Source organism: Rhinoraja longicauda, chromosome 20 (assembly GCF_053455715.1).
Source record: "Rhinoraja longicauda isolate Sanriku21f chromosome 20, sRhiLon1.1, whole genome shotgun sequence".
NCBI lineage: Eukaryota > Metazoa > Chordata > Chondrichthyes > Rajiformes > Arhynchobatidae > Rhinoraja > Rhinoraja longicauda.
In genome coordinates this window covers 22,195,125-22,221,673 of record NC_135972.1, presented here as the reverse complement: position 1 = coordinate 22,221,673, position 26,549 = coordinate 22,195,125, and the positions used below count along the sequence as shown (strand labels likewise).

At 46.3% G+C, this 26,549-nt stretch overlaps 2 protein-coding genes across 5 annotated transcripts in view; one reads left to right on the top strand and one right to left on the bottom strand.

The window, feature by feature from the left end:
- cep290 (centrosomal protein 290) overlaps positions 1–12,022 on the top strand; it is an 86,407-nt gene extending 74,385 nt beyond the window's left edge. For 2 of the 4 annotated variants that reach the window (XM_078417195.1, XM_078417193.1), the window contains 9 exons: positions 1,115–1,201; positions 2,003–2,167; positions 2,766–2,888; positions 4,055–4,227; positions 5,202–5,343; positions 6,067–6,140; positions 8,031–8,131; positions 9,353–9,441; positions 10,015–12,022. In XM_078417195.1, the coding sequence (XP_078273321.1) occupies positions 1,115–1,201; positions 2,003–2,167; positions 2,766–2,888; positions 4,055–4,227; positions 5,202–5,343; positions 6,067–6,140; positions 8,031–8,131; positions 9,353–9,441; positions 10,015–10,197 (1,137 nt within the window). In that variant the 3' untranslated portion in view covers positions 10,198–12,022. Of the gene's footprint in view, positions 1–1,114; positions 1,202–1,999; positions 2,168–2,765; positions 2,889–4,054; positions 4,228–5,201; positions 5,344–6,066; positions 6,141–8,030; positions 8,132–9,352; positions 9,442–10,014 lie in introns of all 4 variants that reach the window. The other 2 variants (XM_078417194.1, XM_078417192.1) reach the window with 1 other exon arrangement.
- A 3,324-nt stretch (positions 12,023–15,346) lies between these two features.
- Positions 15,347–26,166, bottom strand: rlig1 (RNA 5'-phosphate and 3'-OH ligase 1). The gene is made up of 7 exons (XM_078417196.1): positions 25,955–26,166; positions 23,713–23,830; positions 21,437–21,529; positions 20,051–20,167; positions 19,767–19,961; positions 18,507–18,676; positions 15,347–16,573 (listed from the first exon to the last, which is right to left on the bottom strand). The coding sequence occupies exons 1-7, from the start codon at positions 26,102–26,104 to the stop codon at positions 16,376–16,378; spliced, it is 1,041 nt and encodes a 346-aa protein (XP_078273322.1). The 5' UTR covers positions 26,105–26,166; the 3' UTR covers positions 15,347–16,375.
- Between the last annotated feature and the right edge of the window lie 383 nt (positions 26,167–26,549).

The window sequence follows — 26,549 nt, the reverse complement described above, 5'->3', positions numbered from 1 at the left end:
GGTTTATACCAAAGAAAGACACAAAATGCTGGAATAATTCAAGGGATCAGGTAGCATCTCTGGAGAACATGGATTGGTCACATTTCTTCAGACACATTATTTATAAATAATCGCGATATAAAAACAATTGTGCAAATGGGGTTTCAGGGCTAGAGAGTTTCAAACTGGCAACAGTTATTTTTCTGCAGGATTTTCAAAAATAAAGATCTTTTCAATTGCAATAAGTTTATTTTTGTTACTGCAAACAGAAGGAACTCAGCATGTCAAGCAGCATCTGTGGAGGGAAATGGACAGGCAACATTTTGGGTCGGGACCCTTCTTCAGACTTGGTTTCTTCCAGCACTTTGTCTTTTGCTAAATATAATGAAATTTGTGTGGCAAATAGTATGGTTGAACTTTGTGGAAGAAGGAACTGCAGATGCTGGTTAAAACTGAAGATAGGCACAAAAAGCTGGAGTAACTCAGCGGGACAGGCAGCATCTCTGGAGAGAATTGCTGTTTTCCAGTCTTTGGGACCTGTTCGAGTGTCTTGAAGATTATTATTGGTGCATTAATAAACCCTGAAGCTACCAATTCCAATGCCTTGGGATTGAGGTATTTAGATACTGGACATTTATCACCTTTGAACCCCATTCATTTTTCTAGGATTTAATCTTTCATTCAAGCTAATATTTCTTTTTGTAGTCCTTCACTGATTCCAGGAGATTTCTTTGTATTTTCTTCCATGAAATCCTGCTCATTTCTTAACGTTGTACGACTGAAAAGACCAAAGGATTAATTTCATGGCTGCCAATATATGATTGTTTAGGAAAGAACTGCAGATGCTGGTTTAAATTGAAGGTAGACACAAAATGCTGGAGTAACTCAGCGGACAGGCAGCATCTCTGGAGAGAAGGAATGGGTGACGTTTTGGGTCGAGACCCTTCTTCAGAATGATTTGTCCCCTATTCTCACAGATTGGGGTCTGTTGGTCAGGAAGTTGAGGTTCCACTGGCAGAGATGCTGACTCCAAGTCCCACGAGTTTGGTGATGAGCTTGGATGGTATAATGGTGTTAAAGGCAGGGTTTTAGTCTATGATTTACCTACGTTAATTCATTCTTTCCTCTTTTCCAGGATCAAATAGTTAATTTACAGGAAATGTATCAACTGCTCAAGAAGGAGAAAGCAGATATGGAACGAAAGCTTGGAAGCATTCGAGGGGTATGTGTGAGAGTGTGCATATCACTGAGTGTACACCCACATAAATCAGAACTTTAAACGATTCAGACTCATACAGTTGCTAAGAGTGCTAAGTGCATTCTTTATTAAAACTGTTGCACTAAGACATGAGACAGACACAAAATGCTGAAGTAACTCAGCGGGTTAGACAGCATCTCTGGAGTAAAGGAATAGGTGGTGTTTCAGGCCGAGAACCTTCATCAGAATGCTTACAAGGACAATAATTAGTTTCATTGCAGCTTAGGAGCTGAAAATACCGTGCTAGTGTGAAGCTGATTAGGTCTGGGATGGATATAAAGTTGATAAAGGTGAGAGGGGCAAAGTTTAAAGGGGATGCATGAGGCAGGGTTTTTTACCCAGAGGGTGGAGAGTGGCTGGAACACGTTGCCAGAGTTGGTGGTTGATATGTTAATGGCATTTAAAAGGTGTTTGGACAGGCATATGGAGGGATATGGGTTTAGTTTAGAGATACAGTATGGGAACAGGCCCTTCTGCCCACTGAGTCCACACCGACCAGTGATCATCCCCTACACTAGCACTATCCTACCCATGAGGGAACAATTTACCATTTTATCAAAGCCAATTAACCTACTTAGCTGTATGTCTTTGGGATGTGGGAAGAAACCGGAGCACCTGTTGAAAACCCAAGTGGTCACAGGGAGAACGTGCAAATGTGCAGGTGGATAAGTGATGGTCTTGATATCGTGTGTGGCACAGACATTGTGGGCCGAAGGGCCTGTTCTGTGCTGTAATGTTCTATGTGCTATGTCTGTTGTTTAGCAGTCTGGGCGCGGTGGCAAAACGGTGCCTGAACTAGAGAAAACGATCGGGCTGATGAAGAAGGTGGTGGAGAGAGTGCAGCGAGAGAACGAGGAGCTGAAGAAGGCCCCCGGCGTGGTGTCCTGTGAGAGAAGAACCTGTCTAGAAATGGAGAATGAAAAGCTTAAGGTTTGTGTCAGCATTGCTATATTTGCAATTTGTAGAGACGCTGTAACTGGCAAGAAATGCATGCCTTCCCAATGCCAAGCCAATCTCGCCGGTGGTGACGGTGAGAACTATACAATCCCAGATAGAGTACAGAATGCTTAGAAACAGCTGACTGGGTCCATGTACAAGAGTCGCCAGCTGGCCATAAGGCCCATTGCAGCCATCGCCTCCATCCGGATCATCCAGTGAACCATCGTCTCTCCCTTCGCCCGGCCACCTTCAAGCTTCGTGTCCCAGCCGATCTTGAGGGCACGGAAGGTAAGACCCCCCCCCCGGTTCTTCTTACCAGCCCTTTGTTCTAGTGTCCACCGCCGCCATCGTTGACTCCCTCCGGTCCTCGGGGCCGAACATGGGCAGGGCTCGGCAGCTCCCTCTTCAGGCGGCTTCCCGGTTCTGCAGGGGCCGAGCCAGGCCCCTGCCGCCAGGGTTTGGTCGTGACCCGTCGGGGGCTTGTGATACTTTTAACATTTTGTGCTTTAATAAGTTAAAGAGATGCTGACTGCTGTCTCACAACACAGCGCACCAAGGCTTTCATGCCAAGTGACGTACTCTGTTTCAGGCAGAGCTCGAGAAACTAAAGATACAGATCGGCGGGCAGCTGAGCTCACGGTACGAGGCCAAAACAAAAGGCATGGAGAAGATCTTGGCTGAAAATGAACGATTACGAAAAGAAATCAAAAGGGTAAAGAAACTGAAAGTCTCCCCTGTTCTAGGCTTTGTTCCTAATCTGGAAAGTTTCAATTTTTAATTAAATGTGCCCTTTAACCTTTTTCCCCCATCAATAACCCTGCCTACCTGCCAGAGCATCGGTTGTTGGCTTGCCTTTAAGCCTATGATGAAGGGGAATTTCAGACCTGTAGAAAGGAGGTGAGGGGGAATTTCTTTAGTGAGAGGGTGATGAATCAGTGGAATTCATTACCAGAGACAGCTGTGGATATCAAGTCTTTGTGTATTTTTTAAATGGAGATTGATAAGTTCTTCATTAGTAAGGGTGTCAAAAGTTACAGGGAGAAGGCAGGAGAATGGGGTTGAACCATGATCGAATGGCAGAGCAGATTTGATAAGCCGAATGGCCTAATTCTGCTCTAATGTCATTATTATTACTATTATTACACACTTGTGGGGTCTGGCCTGGTTGGTTGAGTAGCTGGAATGCTGCTTCATGCCAAGGTAACTGTCTTTCAGTGCTCCGTGACCAAGTCAGAGGGAGAACACGACCCCTTTCCATTCAGTGGCTTCCACCTCACAATACAGAATCAACGTGTCCGTTGAGTGGCATACCTCTTGGTGATTAGTGTTCTGTCGTGTAAACGGAAACCATTGGTAATACACACCAAGTCAAACAGCATCTGTGCTCCTCCATGTCAGGTTTCACTTTCCACCTATCGTCTGTAAATTTACGGGCACAAGAAACTGCAGATGCTGGTTTACCAAAAAAGACACAAAGTACTGGAGTAACTCAGCAGGTCAGCCCGCAGCTCTGCAGAAGGGTCCCGACCCTGCCCCTTCGCTCTTCCTGCTTCCCCCCTCACCACCCTCATCCCACAATCAGTCTGAAGTTCCCAACCAAAAAAGTCACCTGTCCATGTTCCTCAGAGATGCTGCCTGACCCGCTGAGTTGCTCCAGCACTTTGTGTCCACCACATAAAGAATGATTGTCTTAAAGGTTAATTCTGCGTCTCTCGCTACACGGACCCTGCTCAGCTACCCGTGTTTCCCAGCCATTTCACTTTGTTGCATGTCACAAAATCTGACTTGGAAAACATCACCACTCAAGTTCTGATGACCCTGTAGCAGCCAGAAATGGGACTGAGATCTGACTTGTGCTAAATATCTGCTTTGTGGCAGGAGGGTGACAATTCTGAAAAGCTGCGCATTGCAAAGAGCCACCTGGAGATTTTGAACGAGAAACTGAGCACACAGTTGGAAGAGACGACTAAACATCTGAGCTTTGCGGAGAGCAGAGGTCCACAGCTAGAGGGCGCTGACGGGAAAAGCTGGAAGTCCGTGGTAGTGACGAGGTACCATATTAAACTCAGGGAAGAACTGCAGATGCTGGTTTATGCCGAAGATAGACACAAAATGCTGGAGTACAAGGGTCCCGACCCAAAACGTCACCCGTTTCTTCTATCCAGAGATGCTGGATTTTGTGTCTATCTTATGCCAGTCTGTTGACTGCTTTGTCTTGAATTTGTTGAGCTTTCCGAATGTCACCTGAACTCAAGTTTAGTCTAGAGATACAGTACGAACTAGCCCTTCGGCCCACCGAGTCCATGCCGACCAGCGATCCTCGCACACTTGCACTAGGGACAATTTACATTTATACCAAGCCAATTAGCCTACAAACCCATACGTCTTTGGAGTGTGGGAGAAAACCCACGCAGGTCACGGGGAGAACGTACAAACTCCGTACAGACAGCACCCGTAGTCAGGATCAAACCCGGGTCTTTGGCGCCGGAAGTCAGCAACTCTACCACTGCGCCACCGTGCCGCGCAGTCTGCCACGGATCTGCTCAGGAATTTAGATTCCAGAGAGATCATAGCACTCACCAATTGCTGTCTCAACTAAGCACACTGCAATTTTAATTTTGTTACAGTTGATATGAAATGTTAACAATATAGAATCTTTAAAAGTAAACTTGTAGGCTGATGGTAAAGCTTATTTAGATTTCCATATTGGAGCACGTAGAATAAAAGGACGCCTTTAGAAAGGAGATGAGGAATTTCTTTAGTCACGGTGGTGAAACTGGAATTCATTGCCATAGATGGCTGTGGAGGCCAAGTCAATGGATATTTTTAAGGCAAGATTGACAGATTCTTGATTAGTTGGGGTGTCGGGTTATGGGGTGAAGGCAGGAGAATGGGGTTGAGGTAGATCGGCCATGATTGAATGGAGGAACAGACTTGATGGGCCAAATGGCCTCATTCTGCTCTTAGAATTCATGAACACTTTGATGCAGTTCTGATATGCCATTCATTTTCTCATGCTTTGAAGAATGTACGAGAGCAAAATGAAGGAGATGGAGAATGACCTTGCTAAAAAGAATCAAAGCCTCACCGACCTCGGGCAGCAGTTGATAGAGTCGACTGACAACGAGCAAAGATTGGCAAAACAAATAGGAAACATGGAGGAACAGGTAAGAACAGACGTGGTATGAACAAAGAACTGCAGGTGCTGTTTCATACACAAGGACAAAGTGCTGGAGTAACTCAGTGGGTCAGGGTACATCTCTGGAGAACATGGACAGATGACCTTCTGGGTCAGTGCCTTTCTTCATCTGTTTGTGGGGGTAGAAGAAAGCTGGAAAATGAGAGGTAGGACAAAGTGTGGCAGGTAATACGTGGATACAGACGAGGGGAGCGGTTGATAGGCAGATGGTTGGAACAAAGGCCAGAGATAAGGAAGGAAGGTGTGAGATATGTGGATTGTAACGCCAGAGGGAGCAATGTGGCAGGAGGAGAGAAAATAGGTGGGAGTCCAAGTGGGGCACAGGGGAGGGGAGGGAAGGGGTGGAGGGGAAAGAGGGGGGTGGTGTAGGTGAGAAAGTGGGGGTGGGGAGAGTGTCAGTGAGAGGTTACTTAAAGTTTGGGAATTCAACATTGATACCATTGGGTTGTAAGCAAAATATGAGGTGGTGTTTCTCCAGTTTGTGTGTGGCCTCACTCTGGCAATGGAGGAGGTCCAGGACAGAAAGGTCCATGTGGGAATGGGAAGGCGAGTTAAAATGGTTAGCAACCAAGAGATCCAGTAGGCCTTGGCAGACCGAGTGCAAGTGTTTGGCGATCTACCCTTGGTCAGGCCCAACATAGAATTTTGCATTGTCCATTTTGACTGTTTCTTGTTCTTTTATCCACTGCAGATCGAGGTGCTTAAACATTTCCCCGACGAAGCCAAGACAGAACCTGGCCTCACCAGACAATTTCAGTTACTGAGGTAGGATAGAGCAACACTTCTCTTTGTAACCGGAAGAACATAGAACAAATAACAGTGTAGAACAGGCCCTTCAGTCCATGTTTGTGCCGAAGGTGATACCAAGTTAAACTGACCTCATCTGCCTGTACATGATCCATATCCTTTATTCCCTGCCCTTCCGCATGCCTATTTATAAGCCTCTCAAACGCCACTATCGTATCTGCCTTCACCACCCTGTGACAATGCCTCACTGGGTAAAAGCTTGGCCCACATGTCTCCATTAAACTTTTCCCCCCCTCACCTTATAGCAATGCCCTCTAGTGTGGGACATTTCTCCCCTGGGGAGAAAGGCTCTGGCTGTCCACCCTATCAATTGTCCACTGTGTACTCCAGGGTAGTCTGGAGTTGATAGAGCATGGATAGGCCACTCTGCTACAGGTCCCCAGTAAAGAAGGCTTGATCAGACCCCAGTACTGTGTGCACTTTTGGTCACTATGCCTGAGGAAGGATACACTGACTGTGGAGTCTTTGTCACTTAGATGTACAAGATTCATTCCTGGGAAGAGAGAGAGAGATCTGTGAAGAGGGATTTTGGAATCTTTGTCTCTATTTGCTGGAGTTCAGAAGAAAGTAGGGCACTGACAGTGAGATTAAGATTCTGACCTGGACTGACACAGTGGTCTCTGAGAGGTTGTTTTCTGTCCATAGGAAATCCTGATCTCGGGGTCATGGTTTCAGGGTAAAGAGGCCATTGAGGTGCAATGTGAGAACGTTCTTCATGCAAAGGGCTGCACTTCTTCAGAATTCTCTACCTTGGAGAGCTGTGGATTCTCAGCCATGTGTAGATTCAAAGCACAAATCTATTGGGTTTTGCTTACTGTCGGTACAGATCCACCACCGATTTTCCAGAACCATTGGTTCCAGAGCCTTTCTGGATTATCTGTTTTGCCGGAACAACAGATGTCGTGGCCTCCGAGAGGAGTCCAACGGTACTGGAACGATTAATCTAGGGCGCCGAGGGACCAGGATATCGTGGAAGTCGGCTATGGGAATGGATCTGCCGATCGGTGTGGAAATCCTGATGAGGTCGGCCTCGGCACGACTTTTTTGGGGGGAGATTTCAAATGCACTCCTGCAATACTGCTGGAGTAAAGGATGTGCCAGACCACCTGTGCCAGAGAATCGGTGGTGGACCTGTGTATCTGGAAATATTAAGGCAAAGTGGTACGGACAGAATCATTCATGATCATTTTGAACAGCAGTGCAGGCTAGGCGATTGCTTGACCCACTCTGGTCCTTACATTCTTACTAAGTGCAGAAGTGTCACCCTCCTGCTTTTGAACGAGCTTAGCATTGAGTAAGAATTGGCTTAGCATTTGGTAGGCAGCGCAGTGACGCAGCGGTAGAATTGATGCCTTACAGTGCTAGACCCGGGTTTGATCCTGACAAGTGCTATCTTTACAGAGTTTGCACAGTCTCCTGTGACCACGTGGGTTTTCTCCCTTGGCTGCAGTTTCCTCCCACACTCCAAAGACATGCAAGTATGCAAGTTCGTAGGTGAATTGGCTTCTGGAAATTGTCCCGAGTGTGTAGGATAGTGCTAGTGTACAGCGGTGATCTCTGGTCGGCACAGACTTTGTGGGCAGACGGGTCTGTTTCCACGCTTTATCTCTAGTCTAAAGATTATAATCAATGTTGACTCGACTTCAACAAGCTTTTCAACTTTATATTTAATTTCTCAGAGGAACAAGTGGTTCCAGCTTTTGTGCAATATACAAGAGTAAATATTTCAGCATGCCACAATTGAGCACAGGAATGTGCAGAACATAGGTGAAAGATTTGGTTGATTTTTGCACCCTCTACGCAAGGTGGTGTACTCTAATCCTGTTCTTCCATCCGGTCATCTCCAAGGCTGACAAACGACCGACTGGAGAAAGAGAAGGCAGAACTCCACCACCATCTGGAGATCTACAAGCACACGCGTGCTGAGGCAGGGACCAGCAGCAGATCTGGTAAACCTTCAAATTGCTTCCTTACCACCTTTGTCTATGTAAACATGAGAGTTAAGAGTAGGAGTAGGACAACACTCCACTTACCTGCAGCTTCAACAGCACTCAAGAACTCCAACACCATCTAGGACACAGTGGCGCAACATTTATGTAGTTGTCACACAGCGCCAGAGACCCGAGTTCGATCCTGGCCTCGGGTGCTGTCGGTGTGCAGTTGGCTCATTCTCCGTGTGACCACATATGTTTCCTCCCACAATCCAAAGACGTACAGGTTTGTAGGTTAATTGGCTTCAGTAAAATTCTAAATTGTCCCTAGTGTGTGGAGACAGTGCTACTGTACAGGGTGATCACTGGTTGGCAGGGACTACGTGGGCTTGGTTTCCACGCTGTATCTCTAAAGTCTAAAGACAAGCTAGCCCAGATGATCTGCACCCTAACTATATAGTCCCTCCACCACCATTGCAAAGTACACCGCCATTACTGACATGGGCATCTACCCTGTCGTCAAGAAGCATAAGGGCAGCAAGCGTGCAGCAACCTGATCATCTCCAGGTTCCCTTTCAACTTGTGCATTATCCCTTCATCGTGGCTGGGTTTAAATCTTGGAAATCCCTACCCAACAGTGGTGGCGCAGTGGAAGAGTTGCTGCCTTGCAGTGCCAGAGACTCGGGCTCGATACTAACTACGGGTACTGTGTGTACAGAGTTTGCACGTTCCCTCCGGGTGCTCCGGTTTCCTCCCACCCTCCAAAGGCATACCGGTTTGTAGGTTAATTGGCTTGGTAAAAATTGTAAATTGTCCCTAGTGTGCGCAGGATAGTGTCGCTGGTCGGCGCGGTCTCGATGGGCCGAAGGGCCTGTTTCCACAATGCATCTCTAAACTAAACACCTTCCCTGCAAGTACAGCAATGTTCAAGGCAGCAGCTCACCACCAGTGCGTTAAACAGTGCATTAAACCAGCGCTGCTAGCCCTGCCCCGCTCCAAAAACATGTGAACAGTGCGTTAAACCAGCACTGCGAGCCCTGCCAGCCCCAAAAACATATAAAACATGTAAACAGTGAGTTAAACCAGCAGATTCAGCACTTGATGATTGAGGGCAATAGAATGTCATCCATGGAAGGTTATTTATTCATTCCAAACAGGCAAATTTTCTTCTCTTGACAGAGGGGAGACCGGTTCTGAATTGAATAGTAACTGAAGGCCTGGTGTGTGTTTCTGTTGTAGTTTGTGATGCCGCATTGGATCGTGGACTTAAAGATGACAAACTGTTGGGAGAACAAACACAACACGACCTGGAGAAGCAACACCTGCAGGTTAGCAGCTTCCAATCACTGAGATCATTTGCTCTATAACAACTTCTAAGATTCAATGATATCCAATTCCACAAAGGATTAACAAGTTTTCCCAGATGCCTATTTTAACTTCACAACTGTTTCAGTTGTGGTTCCCCACTGAATAGAATCATTGAAAATGATCAACATACAGGCCATTCAGCTCATCTTGTCCATGGCAGATTCAAAAGAGCTACCAGTCCCCTCCTTCCAGCTCTTGGTCAAGAGCACCATTCTAATCATAATAGTACTTTATTAGCCAAGTATGTTTTGCAACATACGAGGAATTTGATTTGCCATAGAAGTGAACCCCCACCTGGCCTCAAACCTATTTCTCCCCTCCTCCTCCCCTTTGGCTTATACAAAATAATTCAGAAATGCCGAGTTAAATATTTCAGTTTGCGAAAGGGATGGAAAAACTCTAGCTGCGTGAAGCTGAACCAAACGCGATTGAATTCCTATGAAATGAAAAAGGGGTCAGGTTCTGGACGTGGGGAAAAATGGGCCAGGATTTTGGTTTAATCTCAAGAATCTAATTCCTTTTTGCATTTCCAGGAAGAGATTAAGAGGTTGAAGAAGGAGCTGGAAAACTTTGATCCCTGCTTTTTTGAGGAGCTCGAGGACTTGAAGTTCAACTACAACCAGGAAGTTAAACGGAACATTCTTCTGGAAGAGCAGCTGAAGAAATTATCAGAGCAGTTTGGAATGGAGATGCCAGGAAACGTTTCCATTGACTGAGGCACCTTCAATCAGGGTGTTGAGGAGCCCAGCGTTCATAGTTTTGTTAACTGTTACGACTGATGATCACTGAGGACAACAACAAAAAAATCCTTGGTACTCTTTCCTTGCAATATATAGAGGTAAAGTGTGGTGTGCAGGATAGGCTTAGACAGAAAACCTTAGCTGCCTTCTACGTTGCTGGGATCACCAAGTGTACATTCCAACACGAGGTGTTCGAGAGGGGTGTGTGTGTTCCATCTCCCAACACTGACCTGCTGTGTAATCAAAAATTAAATATACTTGGAGCTAACACGCTGTGGAATCTGGCTCAGTAGCCCCAGTTGTGCTCCAGTGTCCAAGCGCGTTGGAGGGGGAGATTTTTGGATCATTTCTACCCTATCTGATACCTTATCTTTAACACTCACTGTTTAGCCTATTCACTTTGTGTCAGCAGCTAATCAAAATCAGATTAGTATCCAGAATCGGTGGGCAGTATAATATTCTTTAAAATCCAGCGTTCTGTTGCTGCCCTGTGTCGAAGCTTGTGTTTTGTCATTGACAATCCACAGACAATCTTTGACTGAAAAGGGGTGACTCTTACCGTTGGCTCATTTACCAGTGTGGTCTTTATAACTTCATAAGTTATAGGAGCTGAATTAGGCCAATCGGCCCATCAAGTCTACTCTGCCATTCAATCATGGCAGATCTAACTTTCCCTCCCAACCCCATTCTCCCCATACCCCCCGACACCCATATAATCACCCTCACAACCTCATCCTCGCTTGGTGAGCAGCAGATCAATATGAAGACTGGAGTAACTCGGGAGAACATGGATAGGTGACGTTTTGGATCAGAGTTTCTTGTCACAACAGAATATTACTGTAGGAGCATCTTCAGTTCCTTGCTTCAACAGATCTACTTTACTGAAGGATTATTAACACTCCAGTCTCCCACTTCGGGCAATAATTGCTGGCATAACCAAGGTGCACACAGGTACAACTCTTCTCTGACAGACCCATTGTTAACTAACCAATTCCCTGCACAGTGCAGATTCCCAGCAGTTCTTAGTACCAGTCCAATACCTGCACCGACAGACAGTACAAACCTCATGTAGAAGCATCGGGATAATTGGGACATTAAGTTGAAATCAACGCTATGTTACATTCCCATCCAAGTTCAAAGGCTGTACACGTGGAAGAAAACCTGGAAGAAGAGAACTAGTTGAAATATACGAGGAAGATTAAGTTAGGATCCATATTAGGGCTGGGGTTTTTCAGGCCTAAACATTCCCCATAGGAAAGTCTTCTGTCACTTCTCTTGCATTCATCCACTGCGAGAAGCCAGGTAAAGCAAGAGGTCCTCACGAACGGGGCTAATCAATGAGCACGCTCCCCACGCAATCCTTTGCATCAGTTGTCAGCGACACGTGTGCATGTTTTGCCAACAACTGTGCAATTAACGTTGGGATAGGTTGATCACAACCATGCACGTGTGCCCACACACACAGCACTGAAAATGCATTTAACGTTTTTTGACTCCACTTCCATCTACTTGCTCACTGTCTAAATGGTATTTATTTGTAATTTTTTTGACAAATTCTTGAGCAAGAAAGAGTTTGCACTAAGTTACCAGCCACCCGTTTTTGAAAACATGCGAGGAATCCACATTGGAAGTATTTTTGTAGAACTTTAACATTTTTCAGATTGTTCTGTAAATACAAGTTAATTATTTATTATATTTTGTTTAGAAGCAATATTAGTTATAAAGGGTGCATGTTCCCTTCATTGCACTCGGAGTGTTCACTGTAACTCCTGGTACCCGAGAGGACCAACATGTTTTGTTATCAACGATTAAACATTGAAGAAACTCTTAAAATCTGCTTACGATTGATCACCTGGCTTCTAAATATTTACTCTGGTTCCTGCCATTTCCTGATAGCCAGAGTTTAAAACCCCTTTAATTTGCTGGGTTCACTGCTAAGCCTTGAAGCTTCCTGGTGTATCTCTAAACAAGGGAAACAGGCCCTTGGGCCCACCGGGTTCGTGCGGACCAGCGATCATCCGTACACTAGGCCTATCTTGCACGATTCACAGAGGGCCAATTAACCTACAAACCTCTACGTCTTTGGAGTGTGGGAGGAAACCGAAGCACCTGGAGAAAACCCATGGGAGAACGTACAAATTCCGTATCGACAGCACCCGTTGTCAGGATTGAACCCAGGTCTTTGGCGCTGTGAGAAGAGGGAACTAGTTCTGCCATTTGAAAGATTGAACTGCCTGGAATTTTGTATTTAATATTATGGAAGTTCGTTCACATGAATCCATCAGTCTGGTGTTCATAACCCAGAGACAGCCTGTACTGAATATAATGTAGATATTTAAGAGCTAGTTTCCATCTTGTTTTGATGATTATAATAACACATCTCAGCTGCCTCCCAGGATTGTAATCAGACATTGCACGCTGAGCCAGGTCAGACCTTCCCCCTGGCCCCGCTCTTTACAAGCTTTATCTCCCCAAAGCACACCTCCAGATTCAGGGACAGCTTCTTCCCAGAAGTTATCAGGCAACAGAACCATCCTATCAACAAGTAGAGTCAAGTCAAGTCAAGTCAATAGACAATAGGTGCAGGAGTAGGCCATTCAGCCCTTCGAGCCAGCACCGCCATTCAATGCGATCATGGCTGATCACTCTCAATCAGTACCCCGTTCCTGCCTTCTCCCCATACCCCCTCACTCCGCTATCCTTAAGAGCTCTATCCAGCTCTCTCTTGAAAGCATCCAACGAACTGGCCTCCACTGCCTTCTGAGGCAGAGAATTCCACACCTTCACCACTCTCTGACTGAAAAAGTTCTTCCTCATCTCCGTTCTAAATGGCCTACCCCTTATTCTTAAACTGTGGCCCCTTGTTCTGGACTCCCCCAACATTGGGAACATGTTTCCTGCCTCTAATGTGTCCAATCCCCTAATTATCTTATATGTTTCAATAAGATCCCCCCTCATCCTTCTAAATTCGTGTATACAAGCCCAATCGCTCCAGCCTTTCAACATACGACAGTCCCGCCATTCCGGGAATTAACCTAGTGAACCTACGCTGCACGCCCTCCATAGCAAGAATATCCTTCCTCAAATTTGGAGACCAAAACTGCACACAGTACTCCAGGTGCGGTCTCACCAGGGCCCGGTACAACTGTAGAAGGACCTCTTTGCTCCTATACTCAACTCCTCTTGTTACGAAGGCCAACATTCCATTGGCTTTCTTTACTGCCTGCTGTACCTGCATGCTTCCTTTCATTGACTGATGCACTAGGACACCCAGATCTCGTTGAACTCCCCCTCCTCCTAACTTGACACCATTCAGATAATAATCTGCCTTTCTATTCTTACTTCCAAAGTGAATAACCTCACACTTATCTACATTAAACTGCATCTGCCATGTATCCGCCCACTCACACAACCTGTCCAAGTCACCCTGCAGCCTTATTGCATCTTCCTCACAATTCACACTACCCCCCAGCTTAGTATCATCTGCAAATTTGCTAATGGTACTTTTAATCCCTTCGTCTAAGTCATTAATGTATATCGTAAATAGCTGGGGTCCCAGCACCGAACCTTGCGGTACCCCACTGGTCACTGCCTCCCATTCCGAAAGGGACCCATTTATCCCCACTCTTTGCTTTCTGTCTGTCAACCAATTTTCTATCCATGTCAGTACCCTACCCCCAATACCATGTGCCCTAATTTTGCCCACTAATCTCCTGTGTGGGACCTTGTCGAAGGCTTTCTGAAAGTCGAGGTACACCACATCCACTGACTCTCCCTTGTCAATTTTCCTAGTTACATCCTCAAAAAATTCCAGTAGATTTGTCAAGCATGATTTCCCCTTCGTAAATCCATGCTGACTTGGAATGATCCCGTTACTGCTATCCAAATGCTCAGCAATTTTGTCTTTTATAATTGACTCCAGCATCTTCCCCACCACTGATGTCAGACTAACTGGTCTATAATTCTCTCTCCCTCCTTTCTTAAAAAGTGGGGTAACATTTGCTATCCTCCAATCCACCGGAACTGATCCTGAATCTATAGAACATTGAAAAATGATCTCCAATGCTTCCACTATTTCTAGAGCCACCTCCTTAAGTACCCTGGGATGCAGACCATCAGGCCCTGGGGATTTATCAGCCTTCAGTCCCATCAGTCTACCCAAAACCATTTCCTGCCTAATGTGGATTTCCTTCAGTTCCTCCATCACCCTAGGTTCTCCGACCCCTAGAACATTTGGGAGATTGTGTGTATCTTCCTCAGTGAAGACAGATCCAAAGTAACGGTTTAACTCGTCTGCCATTTCTTTGTTCCCCATAATAAATTCCCCTGTTTCTGTCTTCAAGGGACCCACATTTGCCTTGACTATTTTTTTCCTCTTCACGTACCTAAAAAAACTTTTGCTATCCTCCTTTATATTATTGGCTAGTTTACCCTCGTACCTCATCTTTTCTCCCCGTATTGCCTTTTTAGTTAACTTTTGTTGCTCTTTAAAAGAGTCCCAATCCTCTGTCTTCCCACTCTTCTTTGCCATGTCAAGTCAATTTTATTTGTATAGCACATTTAAAAACAACCCACGTTGACCAAAGTGCTAGAGAGCGGTCCTAACCTCACATCTACCTCATTGGAGAACCTCGGATAAAGTAATAGGACTTTACCTTGCACTAAATGTTACTCCCTTGATCATGTATTTCGGCTTCTCAGTGGCACCTTGGGAAGGCGTACTTTATCCCGTATCTGTACATTGTGGACAGCTTGAATATAATCATATATAGTCTTTCCGCTGACAGGATAGCACGCAACAAAAAACTTTTCACTGTACCTCAGTGCAGGTGACACTAAACTATTCTAAGAGTCCTGACCCCAAACATCGTCAGTCCATTTCCGAGCTCCCCCAGCCCTTGTGTTTTGCTCAAGATTGCAGCATCTGCAATTTGTCTCTCAACTCTCTGCATTTCTTCATCCCTCAGATGATATTGACTGTGGTGGCAGCAGACAGCACCCTTGGTTTTGTGGAGTAATTCCTATCCAGGAAACAAAAAGCAGCAGCACTATCGATAAATATTAATGTTGATAAAGCCAGAGGCAGAATAATGAAGCAGTGGTCCAAATTAATCAAAGACACAGGTCTGTTTAATGGTTTTCTCATCCTTAAGACATTGCAAAGTGTGATTTAAACGTTTAGAGTGTACAGTCACTGTTTTCCTGTATCGCACTGTATACTGATGACACTGGGCAAGCTGCAAACACTGGGCATAAGGACTGTTGTGGTCGGAGAGGGTGGCTCACCAGCACCTTCGGGGGCAGCAGAGATGCCAGCGACAACACATCCCAAATAATTATAAATCAATCGGTGGAGCTGTTGTCTTACATCGCCAGAGAACACCCCCGTACACGACGGACAATTTACAGAAGCCAATTAACCTACAAACCTGCACGTCTTTGGGATGTGGGAGGAAACCGGAGAAAACCCACATGGTCACGGGGAGAACGTAAAAACTCTGTACTGACAGCCCCCCTGGTCAGGATCGAACCCGGCTCTCTGGCGCTGTGAGGCAGCAACTCTACCGCTGCGCCACCGTGCCACACACAATCAGCCTGTAGTCAAACTGAAGTTTAAAATGTGACAAGCCAAGGGGAAGATTTAACACAAGCAGATTTTAACATGTGCAACACAACCATATCACAACATTTTAACACTCAAACAGCAACCTGCACATTGGAATTTGCCTCTAACTGGGAGAATGTACACTTGGAGCTAGCGAGACTGAGGCAGTGAAGTCCGGTTTAATCTAAAATGATCAGACGCAGCTCCCAGATTTCCCTGCTACCTGTGGAGATGGGGAGTGTGATTAACCGCTGACATTCATGAGCCACGGAAATAGTTCAAGGAGGTTCAGCAACTTCTCACGGCTACCTCAGCACAGCAACAACGTGCCACTGATCTCCATTCCAGCTCTTGTAAGAACAACACTGCCTCAATGTTCCCCATGGCAGCAACAACAGGTATCAGCGTAAAGACAGACCAGGTAGTCCCCCCCATGAACGAAGAACAGTCCGGAGTGAGACTAGTCCCCAAGGTCCATGTAAACCAATCCAGGCTTGAAGCAGCCAACCATCTCACCCAACCTTCCTGGGCCACCATGTTGGTTCCACGTCAACTCTCAACGTCCTCCCACGAGATGTCCTTCACTCGGTCAAACCGCCTGCCGTTAAGCCTCCCCAGGAATACGAAGGGAGACTTGGTTTCAAAATCCCACGGGAAGCTGGCGAGATCGACATTAATGGTCACAGAGCGACAGGCCAGGAACGGGTCTGGCAGCGGCCACTCCAGTCCAAGGTGATATCGGTGAAGCTGCGGAGGGCGGTGATCAATATTAACCCATTTCACAAAGGTCAAACGGCAAGTCAAGAGTGTTTTATGTCCCGAAACAGAATATTCTTAAATACAGAAAGTTCTTACTTGCAGCTGCACAACAGTCTAGAGGTACAGCATGGAAACAGGTCCTTCAGCCCGAGTCTGTACCGACCAACAATCACCCGCACACTAATTCTATCCCACACACTAGGGACAATTTACAGAGGCCAATTAACCTACAAACCTGTATGTCTTTGGAATGTGGGAGGAAACTGGGCCACCTGGAGAAAACCCACGAGGTCACAGGGAAAACGTACAAACTGTACAAGTCAAGTCAAGTCAAATTTATTTGTCACATACACATACACGATGTGCAGTGAAATGAAAGTGGCAATGCCTGCGGGTTGTGCACAAAAAGAATTACAGTTACAGCATATAAATAAAGTTAATAAGTTACTATTAGTGTTGACAAAAATTTAGTCTCTGGGGAACAGTCCGTTACTGGGGTGGCAGGGGTCCCTCATGATCTTGCTTGCTCTGGATCTGCACCTCCTGATGTATAGGTCCTGCAGGGGGATGAGTGTAGTTCCCATGGTGCGTTCTGCCGAACGCACTACTCTCTGCAAGGCCATCCTGTCCTGGGCAGAGCTGTTCCCAAACCAGACTGTAATGTTGCCGAACAGGATGCTCTCTACAGCCCCAGAGTAGAAGCAATGAAGGATCCTCAGAGACACTCTGAATTTCCTCAATTGTCTAAGGTGGTAAAGGCGCTGCTTAGCCTTACCCACCAGTGCGGCAATGTGCGTTGCCCACGTCAGATCCTCTGTGATGCGGACTCCCAAGTATTTAAAACTGCTCACCCTATCCACAGTAGACCCATCTATCTCCAGTGTTTAGCCCTTCTGAAGTCAACATTCAGCTCCTTTGTTTTAGAGACATTCAAGAGGAGGCTATTGTCCTGACACCAGAGTGCCAGATCAGCCACCTCCTCCCGGTAGGCCTTCTCGTCGTTGTTGGAGATCCGGCCCACCACCACAGTGTCGTCAGCAAACTTGATGATGGAGTTTGAGCTGAACCTGGCCCCACAGTCATGTGTGTACAGGGAGTTCAGTAGGGGGCTAAGGACGCATCCCTGGGGGGATCCTATGTTCAGGGTGAGGGAGCTAGATGTGTGTTCCCCCATCCTGACCACTTGGGGCCTGGCAGTGAGAAAGTCCAGGACCCAGGCACACAGAGGGGTGCTAAGCCCCAGACAACACCCATGCTCAGGATTAAACCCAGGTCTCTGGTGCTGTGCCACCCTTGCAGCTGCATTACTGGTCTGTAAACACAACAGTCTTTGATAATTCTGTGCTCAAGTATCGAGTGTACTGTAGATCCATAGATCACATAATAAATGACATTTGGATAAGCAAGATTTAGAGTGACAAAGTGCCGGAGCACCTCTGGAGCCTGATCTGCTGAGTTACTCCAGCACTTTGTGTCCTTTTGTGGAAACCAGTATCTGCAGTTCCTTGTTTCTATACCAAAGTTTAGGGGAATATGGGCCAAATGCGGGCAGTGGGACTAGCGTAGATGGGACGTTGGCCAGCGCGGGCAAGTTGGGCGGAAAGGCCTGTTTCCGTGCCATATGACTATGACTATAAATGAAAAAGTTTAATTAAAAATCTTGAACCAAGTTCTCTACAGTCCTCTACCAGAACCACCAGGTTATCTACATCCTCTCCAGCTTAATCCTTGCCAGGGTGTCAGTCTGACGTAGACCTGAAACATCACCTATCCATGTTCTTCAGAGATGCTACCTGACCCACTGAGTTACTCTAGTACCTTGTGTTTTTTTGTAATCCAGCATCTGCAGTTCCTTGTCCCTCCCTCACTGTACGTGTGCAGATGGCACTAACTGCAACTCCATCTTTGACGTTTCACTCACTTTAACGAGGGTGCCGGCCGCACAGTGCCACACGATCCCTTCCACCCGCGCCGTCTCGCTCTCCTTGAACCAGGCGGCCATGTCCATCAGCTCCAGAGGCGGCGGGTTCTCGATTGGCAGAGACCCATGGCAAACCAGGAGGTGGAGGGGTCGCTTCTTGCTCCCGAGGCCTGAGGAGAGGGGATGGGGGTGGAGAGAGATCGTCAATGCCACCGCTCTCTGCTTCCCATTCGTGCGCCACAGAACCACGGGACCAGGAGCGGAGGTGAGACAAATATCTACCTCGATATCTCCACCACTGGAAGGGAAGGACCTTCATCTCACGGGGAAAGGGAAAGCCAGCATTGTAAAGAAGCCAGGCACAAGGAACTGAGGTTGGGATCTGGAGCAAGTCACGAAGCGCTGGAGCGACTCGTGACTCCTTCAAGTCCCCGCACCAGTTTGGAGAAGGTGATCCTCGAAGTTGGTTAAATAAAAGGACGTGGTTCCTTTCACAGTCTCGGGACGGCTCTGGGAGCTGCATGGAGTCAAACAGCACGGGAACAGGTCATGGGAACTTAGCCTCCAAGCCACACGCCATCTTTCACTGTCCCTGGGCCAAAGTCCGGGAACTCCCTTCCTAACACTATCGTGGGTGATACCCACACCTCAAGGACTGCAGCATTTCAAGAAGGCAGCTCCCCACCACCTTCTCAAGGCCACTAGAGACAGACCATTAAATGTTGGCTCCACAGTGAAGTCCACATCCTTTGAATGAATATATAAAAGTTGAATTAAGTTTTTAAAAAGTTAAAATAAGTTTTAAATCGTTCAATAAATTTAGATTAAAAAAATTTAATGCTATAATTAAAAACTATTAAAAATTTAAAGTTATTAAAACATTAAAAAAGTAAAATAAAAAGTTTGAAAAGATATTAAAAAAATTTAAAAGCTAAAGTTTCAAAAGTTATAAAAGTTAAAAATGCCAATAAAAAGTTTCAAAAGTTATAAAAAATAAAAGTTTAAACGGTATTAAGAGTAAAAATGAAAATAAAAGTTTTTTAGTTATTAAAAAAGTAAAACAATTTAAATTAAAAGTTTCCAAAGTTATAAAATGTTATAATAAAATAAAAAATTTGAGTTATTAAAAAAAGTCAATAAAATTAAAATAAAAGGTTTGAAAAGTGATTAAAAAGTTAAAACATTTAAAATAACTTTTACAATTTCTTTTATATTTAAAGTTTTTTAAAGTTACGAAGTTCACAGTAGAAGTGTTCCTACCATACGGATTGCCATTAATGTGAGTTCCCACGAGCTCCAATGTCTGTTCAAGCAGCTCCATTAAGGGAACAATGGTAATTTCTAGAAGATTCTTCCCAGAGTGCGGGCGCAAGACCAGGGCGGATCCCGTCTCATAGTTCACGGAGGAGAGATGCCAACAGTGCTGTTTACTTCCCTTCTCCACTGGAATCCAACCTTGGGGAGCAAGGACAAACATTTACGACACACATCGCAGTAAGTTACGGCAGGGCCGTCAGTGTGAAGTAAAACATGTCCCTTCTCACCGGGAATGTGTCCGTTCTCATCTGGCAGCGGGCAGCCATCTGACTGGGCCACTCCGTGTGCCGGAATCCAGGCCTCTGGGACTGTCCGGAAGTCTTCACGGAAGTTCCAAGTGAACTCTGAGGAAGAAATGTCCGCTGTTACACCATGTACTATGTCACTCCCAGCAGCGTGTTCCAGGCACACTACCCTCTGTGTAAAAAACATGTCCCACACATCTCCTTTAAACGTTGCTCCTCTCACCTCTTGTGGTCTCTCCTTCTCACTGACTTCAAACTAATCAAACCTGGCTTTAACTTGCCAACACCTCAGGACTTGTATCTGAGATTCAGTTTCATATTGCAAAGCATTCCCTTTAGTTTTCAGACACCAACTGTTTGTACCAATTCAGGTGTTGCCATTCATAATCCCTTGCCGCACGAGCAGCCTCTCCATTTACCTTGCACCATTAGTTACCCTCGCTTTGAGTCAGAGTCAGACAGCATGGAAACAGACCCATCAACCCAACCTACCCACGCCGACCAACGTCCCATCTAACTAATCCCACCTGCCTGTGTTTCCCATACCCCTCTAAACCGTTCCTATCCACGTACCTGTCCCAATATCTTTTAAATGTTGTTATAGTACCTGCCTCAACTATCTCCTCCAGCAGCTTAAATGTTGTGATAGTACCTTCCTTTACATCCCATCACACACCATCCACTGCACTCCCTCCTCCCCTCCACCTTTTCTGCCTTTAGAGGTGTATAAAATTATGAGGAATAGATCGGGTAGATGCCCAGAGTAGAGGAATCAAGAACCCGAGAGCATAGGTTTATGGTGAGGGGGGAAAAGATTTAATTGGAACCTGACCTAAGGGGTAACTTTTTTTACACAGAGAGCGGTGGGTGTATGGAACAAGCTACCGGAGGTAGTTGAAGCAGGAAATATCGCAACGTTTAAGAAACAGTAGACAGGTACATAGATAGGACAGGTCTACACGAGTCCCACAAACGCAGGCAGTGGGACTCATGTAGATGGGGCACGTTGATTAACGTGGGCGAGTTGGGTCGAAGCGGTAGAGTTGCTGCCTTACACCCTGACTACGGGTGCTTGTACAGAGTTTGCACGTTCTCCCCATGACCTGTGCGGGGTTTTCTCCGAGATCTTCGGTTTCCTCCCACAGTCCAAAGACGTACGGGTCTGTAGGTTAATTGGCTTTGTATCAATGTAAAATTGACCCTAGTGTGTGTAGGGGGTCGCTGGTCATCACGGATTCGGTGGGCCGAAGGGCCTGTTTTCACGCTGTATCTCTAAACTAAACTAAACTTGTTTCCACGCTCCTGTTGACTGATTGTCGCAGGGGAAGGTGCCCGTACCGACGGGTGGGAGGGGAGGATTGTCATTACCAGAGCCCGACTTTGAGGACTGAAACTTCCTGAATCGTTTCTCAGCTTGCTTGGTCGGTTTTCGATCCAGTCGTGCCCAGAGGTATGGCGAATCTGGCAACAACCACAAAACACTCAGTAACCCAACAGTTCAACTAGTTAGAACAGAGAACAATACAGTAGGAAAAAAAACTGCAGATGCTGGTTTAAATCGAAGGTAGACACAAAATGCTGGAGGAACTCAGCGGGTCAGGCAGCATCTCGAGAGAGAACAATACAGCACAGGAACAGGCCCTTTGGCCCCACAATATCTGTGCTGATAATGACGCCAGGTTAACTAATCTCCTCTGCGTGCACGTGATCCATATCCCTCCACTCCCTGCATATCATGAGCCTATCTAAAAGTCTCTTAAACGCCACTGTCGTACCTGCCTCTACCACCATCCCAGGCAGCTCGTTCTAGGCCCCCACCATTCTCTGTGTAAAAGTCTTGTGCCCAGGGGTGCAGTGTTGCCGGAGCTCACTGGAGCGCCGCTCCGGCACCTCTGTTTTTAAAAAAAGCCAAAATAAACAGCGGGGAATTTTAACCAGCGGGGAATTTAACAGCGGTCGCCCCGGCACCAGTGACAGCTCCGGCACCTAAAACATTAGCACTGCAACACTGCTTGTGCCACACACCTCCTATAAACTTTCCGCCCTCTCACCCCAAAGCAATACCCTCCAGAATGTGATAATTCCACCCTAGAAAATACACTCTACCTCCTCTAACTATGCCTCCATAAATTAACGCACATCCATTTTGTCTCCCCTCCGCCTCTAACACTCTGGAGAAAAGTGTCTAAATTTATCCAACCTCTCTTTATAGCTAATACCCTCCCATCCAGGCAACATCCTGGTGAGCCTCTTGGCACACTCTCCAAAGGCTCCACACCTCTCCTGTAATAAAGCAACCAGATTTGCACAGAATACTCCAATGTGGCCTAATAAAGTTTTATAAACCTGCAATATGACACTCCGACTTTTATATTCAACACCTGTAGCAAGCGTACCATATGCCTTTTCCACCACCCATTCAATTGTCTTACTATATTCAGGGAGCTGTGGACTTGCAGCACAAGATTTTTTTTTTGTTTAGCTTAGAGATAGAGTGGAAACGCCCTTCGGCCCACCGAGTCCACACCGACCAACAATCACCCGAACACTATTCTATCCTACACACGTGGGACAATTTACTGAAGCCAATTAACTTACAAACCAGTACATCTTTGGACTATGAGGGGAAACCGGAGCACTAGGAGAAAACTCATGCTGTCACATGGAGAACGTACAAACTATGTACAGGCAGCACCCGTAGTCAGGATCGAACCTGGGTCTCTGGCACTGCAGGGCTCCTGCCATTCACAGTATATGTTCTCTTACATTTTACTCCCACATTGTAGCAATCACACTTGTTCAGATTAAACTCCATCTGCAATTTCTCCACAAATATTTCCAATCTATATCTTGTTGAATCTTTGACAACCTCTCTCACGAGGCACAACTCTTCCACTTTTTGTATTTGTCCACTCCATCCAAGACCACAAGAAATTGCAGAGTTGTGGATGCAGCCCAAACTATCATGCAAATCAACCTCCCTTCCTTTGACTCCATCTATACTTAACGCTGCCTCGGCAAGGCCACCAGCATAATCAAGGATTTGCCTCACTCCCTCTTCTCCCCTCTCCCATCGGGCAAGAGGTGAAAAAGCACACCTCCAGATTCAGAGACCATTTCTTCACAGCTGTTATCAGGCAACTCAACCATCCTCTCACCAACTCGAGAACGTTCCTGACCTCCCATCTACCTCATTGGAAACCCTTGGACTATCTTTAATCAGACTTTACTGGACTTTATCTTGCACTAAACGTTGTTCCCTTTATCTTGTATACGTACACAGTGGACGGCTTGATTGTAATCATGTATAGTCTTTCCACTGACTGGATAGCACGCAACAAAAAGTTTTTCACCTCGGTACATTTGTCAATAAACTAAACTAAACATTGTAAAATGGCTGAAGATAGACACAAGAAGCTGGAGTAATTCAGTGGGTCAGGCAGCATACCTGGAGAAAAGGAAATTGTAATATTTCTGGTTGAGACCCTTCATAATGGGGAAAGGGAATCGAGAGAGATAGTAGGTAAATAGAACAAATGAATTAGATATGCAAATCCCAATGATGATCAAGGAAGGGTGGAGCCCACAATAGTCCATTGTTGGCTGTGGGGTAGGTGATAATGGCTGCCCATCTGTTCCATTACCTTCGTATTTTGCAACGTAGCAGCAGGTGCCGTCTACTTTCTCAGTGGCAATCGCCCGGTGGATATCTGCTGCCAACGCCTTCGCACTCAGCTCTCCAGTGGCCAACACTCTGTATGACTGAACACAGGTTTGTGAGTAACAGCCCAACTCCCACAGGCCCCACCGTAAGACCTGGGAGCAGAATTAGGCCATTTAGCCCATCATGTCTGCTCTGCCATTCATTCATGGCTGATCTATTTTTCCCTCCCAACCCCATTCAACCGCCTGCTCCACATAACCTTTGACGCCCATCCTAATTAAGAACCTGTCAATCTTCGTTTTTTGCTTTAGAGATACAGCGTGGAAACAGGCCCTTCGTTCCATCAAGTCCACACAGAGCAGCGATCACTCTCGTACACTAGTTCTATCCTACACACTAGGGGCAATTTACAGAAACCAATTAACCTACAAATCTGCACAGCTTTGGAGTGTAGGAGGAAACCAGAACACCCGGAGAAAACCCAGGCGATCATAGGGAGAACGTACAAACTCTGTACAGACGGCACCAGATGTCAGGATCGAAACCGGGTCTCTGGCGCTGTAAGGCAGCAACTCTGCTACTGCACCACTATGCTGCTCACTTTAATAATGCCTAATGACCTGGCCACAACCAACTGTGGCAATTAATTCCACAGATTCACCACCCTCTAGCTAAAGAAACGCCTCCTCATCTCCATTCTAAAGATATATATTTTTATTCTGAGGCTAAGCCCTCTGATCCTAGACTCTCCTATGAGGCCTTTCATTATCCGGTAGGTTTCAATGAGGTTCCCCCTCATCCTCAAAACTCCACCGAGTACAGGCCCAGAGCCTTCAAACGCTCCTCATATCAGTTGGCCAGATCATTCCTGGGATTATTCTCATAAACCCCCATGGATTAATGAACCAATCCCTCCTTCCCTTTGGAAATCACAACCACACAAACCAACGCATAACACGCAAACCTGCTGGGCATAAAATAATAGAGGTACTCGGTAAGAAACAGACCCCTTTGAGTGGACCACACCCACCATTTCACACAATCTCATTTTATTCTAAAAAGGGCACAAAGTGCTGGAGTAACTCAGCAGATCAGGCAGCATCTCTGGAGATATGCATAGGTGACTATTTGGGTCGAGACCCTTCTTTGGACTGATTATTATGGAGGGTGAGGGAGAAAGCTGGATGAGAGGAGAAGGCAGGACAAAGCCTGGCAAGTGATAGGTGGATTTATTCACAAAAAGCTGGAGTAACTCAGCAGGTCAGGCAGCATCTCGGGAGAGAAGGAATAGGTGACGTTTCGGGTCGAGACCCTTCTTCAGTCTGAAGAAGGGTCTCGACCCGAAACGTCACCCATTCCTTCTCTCCCGAGATGCTGCCTGACCTGCTGAGTTACTCCAGCTTTTTGTGAATAAATCGATGTGTACCAGCATCTGCAGTTATTTTCTTATACTAAGTGATAGGTGGACACAGGTGAGGGGGGTGGGGTTAATAGGCAAATAGTTGGACAAAGGCCAGAGATGAAAAGACAAAAAACAAGACACAAAGTGCAGGAGTAACTTTGTGCTGGAGAAACAAAGTGCGACAGCATCCCTGGAGGTCATGAATAGGCAACATTTCAGGTAGGGACCCTTCTTCAGACCCACCCCAGCGCTTAGTGTGTCCTTTTTGTTATTGTAAATCAGCACCTGCAGTTCCTTCTTTGTTTTCACGTGAAAACACTGAAAGTGTAACAAAACTATTGAAGAGTTGTGAAGCTAGAGGAATGAAAGGGGGAGAGGAGAAATAGGTGCGGTTCCAGGTGGGGCACAGGGGAGAAAGGTGACTAAATGAAGGAGAAACGGGACAAATCCCGATAATCAAAGCTACCACTCACACGTTAAATTCTGAATGAAACCCGGTGCTTTGTAACTTTACCCCGGAAATGACAGATTTTTTGTTGCACGCATGAGATTGAAAATGATGCATTCTGGAGAGAGGTGTGCAATGCTGCCCTCCTTGCATTGCTGCCCTCCTTGCATTGCTGCTTCCATGCATTGCTGCCCTCCTTGCATTGCCATTGCTGCCCTCCTTGCATTGCTGCCCTCCTTGCATTGCTGCCCTCCTTGCATTGCTGCCCTCCTTGCATTGATGCCCTTCTTGCATTGCTGCTTCCATGCATTGCTGCCCTCCTTGCATTGCCATTGCTACCCTCCTTGCATTGCCATTGCTACACTCTCATACCTGGCCGGGCCGCTTGGTGCTCGGCTCGTCCCGCAGCTCGGTGGCGAAGGCGCAGGGGATTTTCTGCTGCACCGTCCCCAGTCGCTGCATCGCCTTCCTGCAACCGCCCTGCAGCGCGCCTTGCACCGGTGCAACCGCAAACACATGCATGCACCGAGTGCAATGCCACAGCCTTCACCGTCTCCCTCTCCCTCCCAAGCGGCTCCTCTGGGGCGAGGTGCAAAAGCGCCTGCGCCGCCCCTGGAATATGTTGCATCATCCGTGCAACAGCAACAATTATCTGTCAATGCAGCAGCACAGGGGTCTACCTCGTACAATGTATTTAAGTCATACAGCGTGGAAACAGGCCCTTCGGCCCAACCTGCCCACGCCGACCAAGTCCAACATGTCCCATCGACACTAATCGCACCTGCCTGCGTTTGGCCAATATCTCTAAACGTTTCCTATCCAAGTACCTGTCTAAACGTTTCTTAAACGTTAATAATAGTAGCTCCCTCAACAATGCCCTCCAGCAGCTTTTTCCATATACCTACCACCTTTTGTGTAAAAAAGGTTCCTACTAAATCTTTTCCCCCTCACCTTAACCCTATTTAGA

Bases quoted from the DNA above. Each gene is read 5' to 3' on its own strand.
- rlig1 (XM_078417196.1), bottom strand. From the start codon at position 26,104: ATGCATGTGTTTGCGGTTGCACCGGTGCAAGGCGCGCTGCAGGGCGGT. The intron at 18,677-19,766 runs GTAGGAACACTT...CCCTCTCCTCAG, and splicing joins CATTAATGGCAATCCGTATG to GCCTCGGGAGCAAGAAGCGA. The intron at 16,574-18,506 runs GTGAGTGAAACG...CGCCCTCCGCAG, and splicing joins CGGCCGGCACCCTCGTTAAA to CTTCACCGATATCACCTTGG.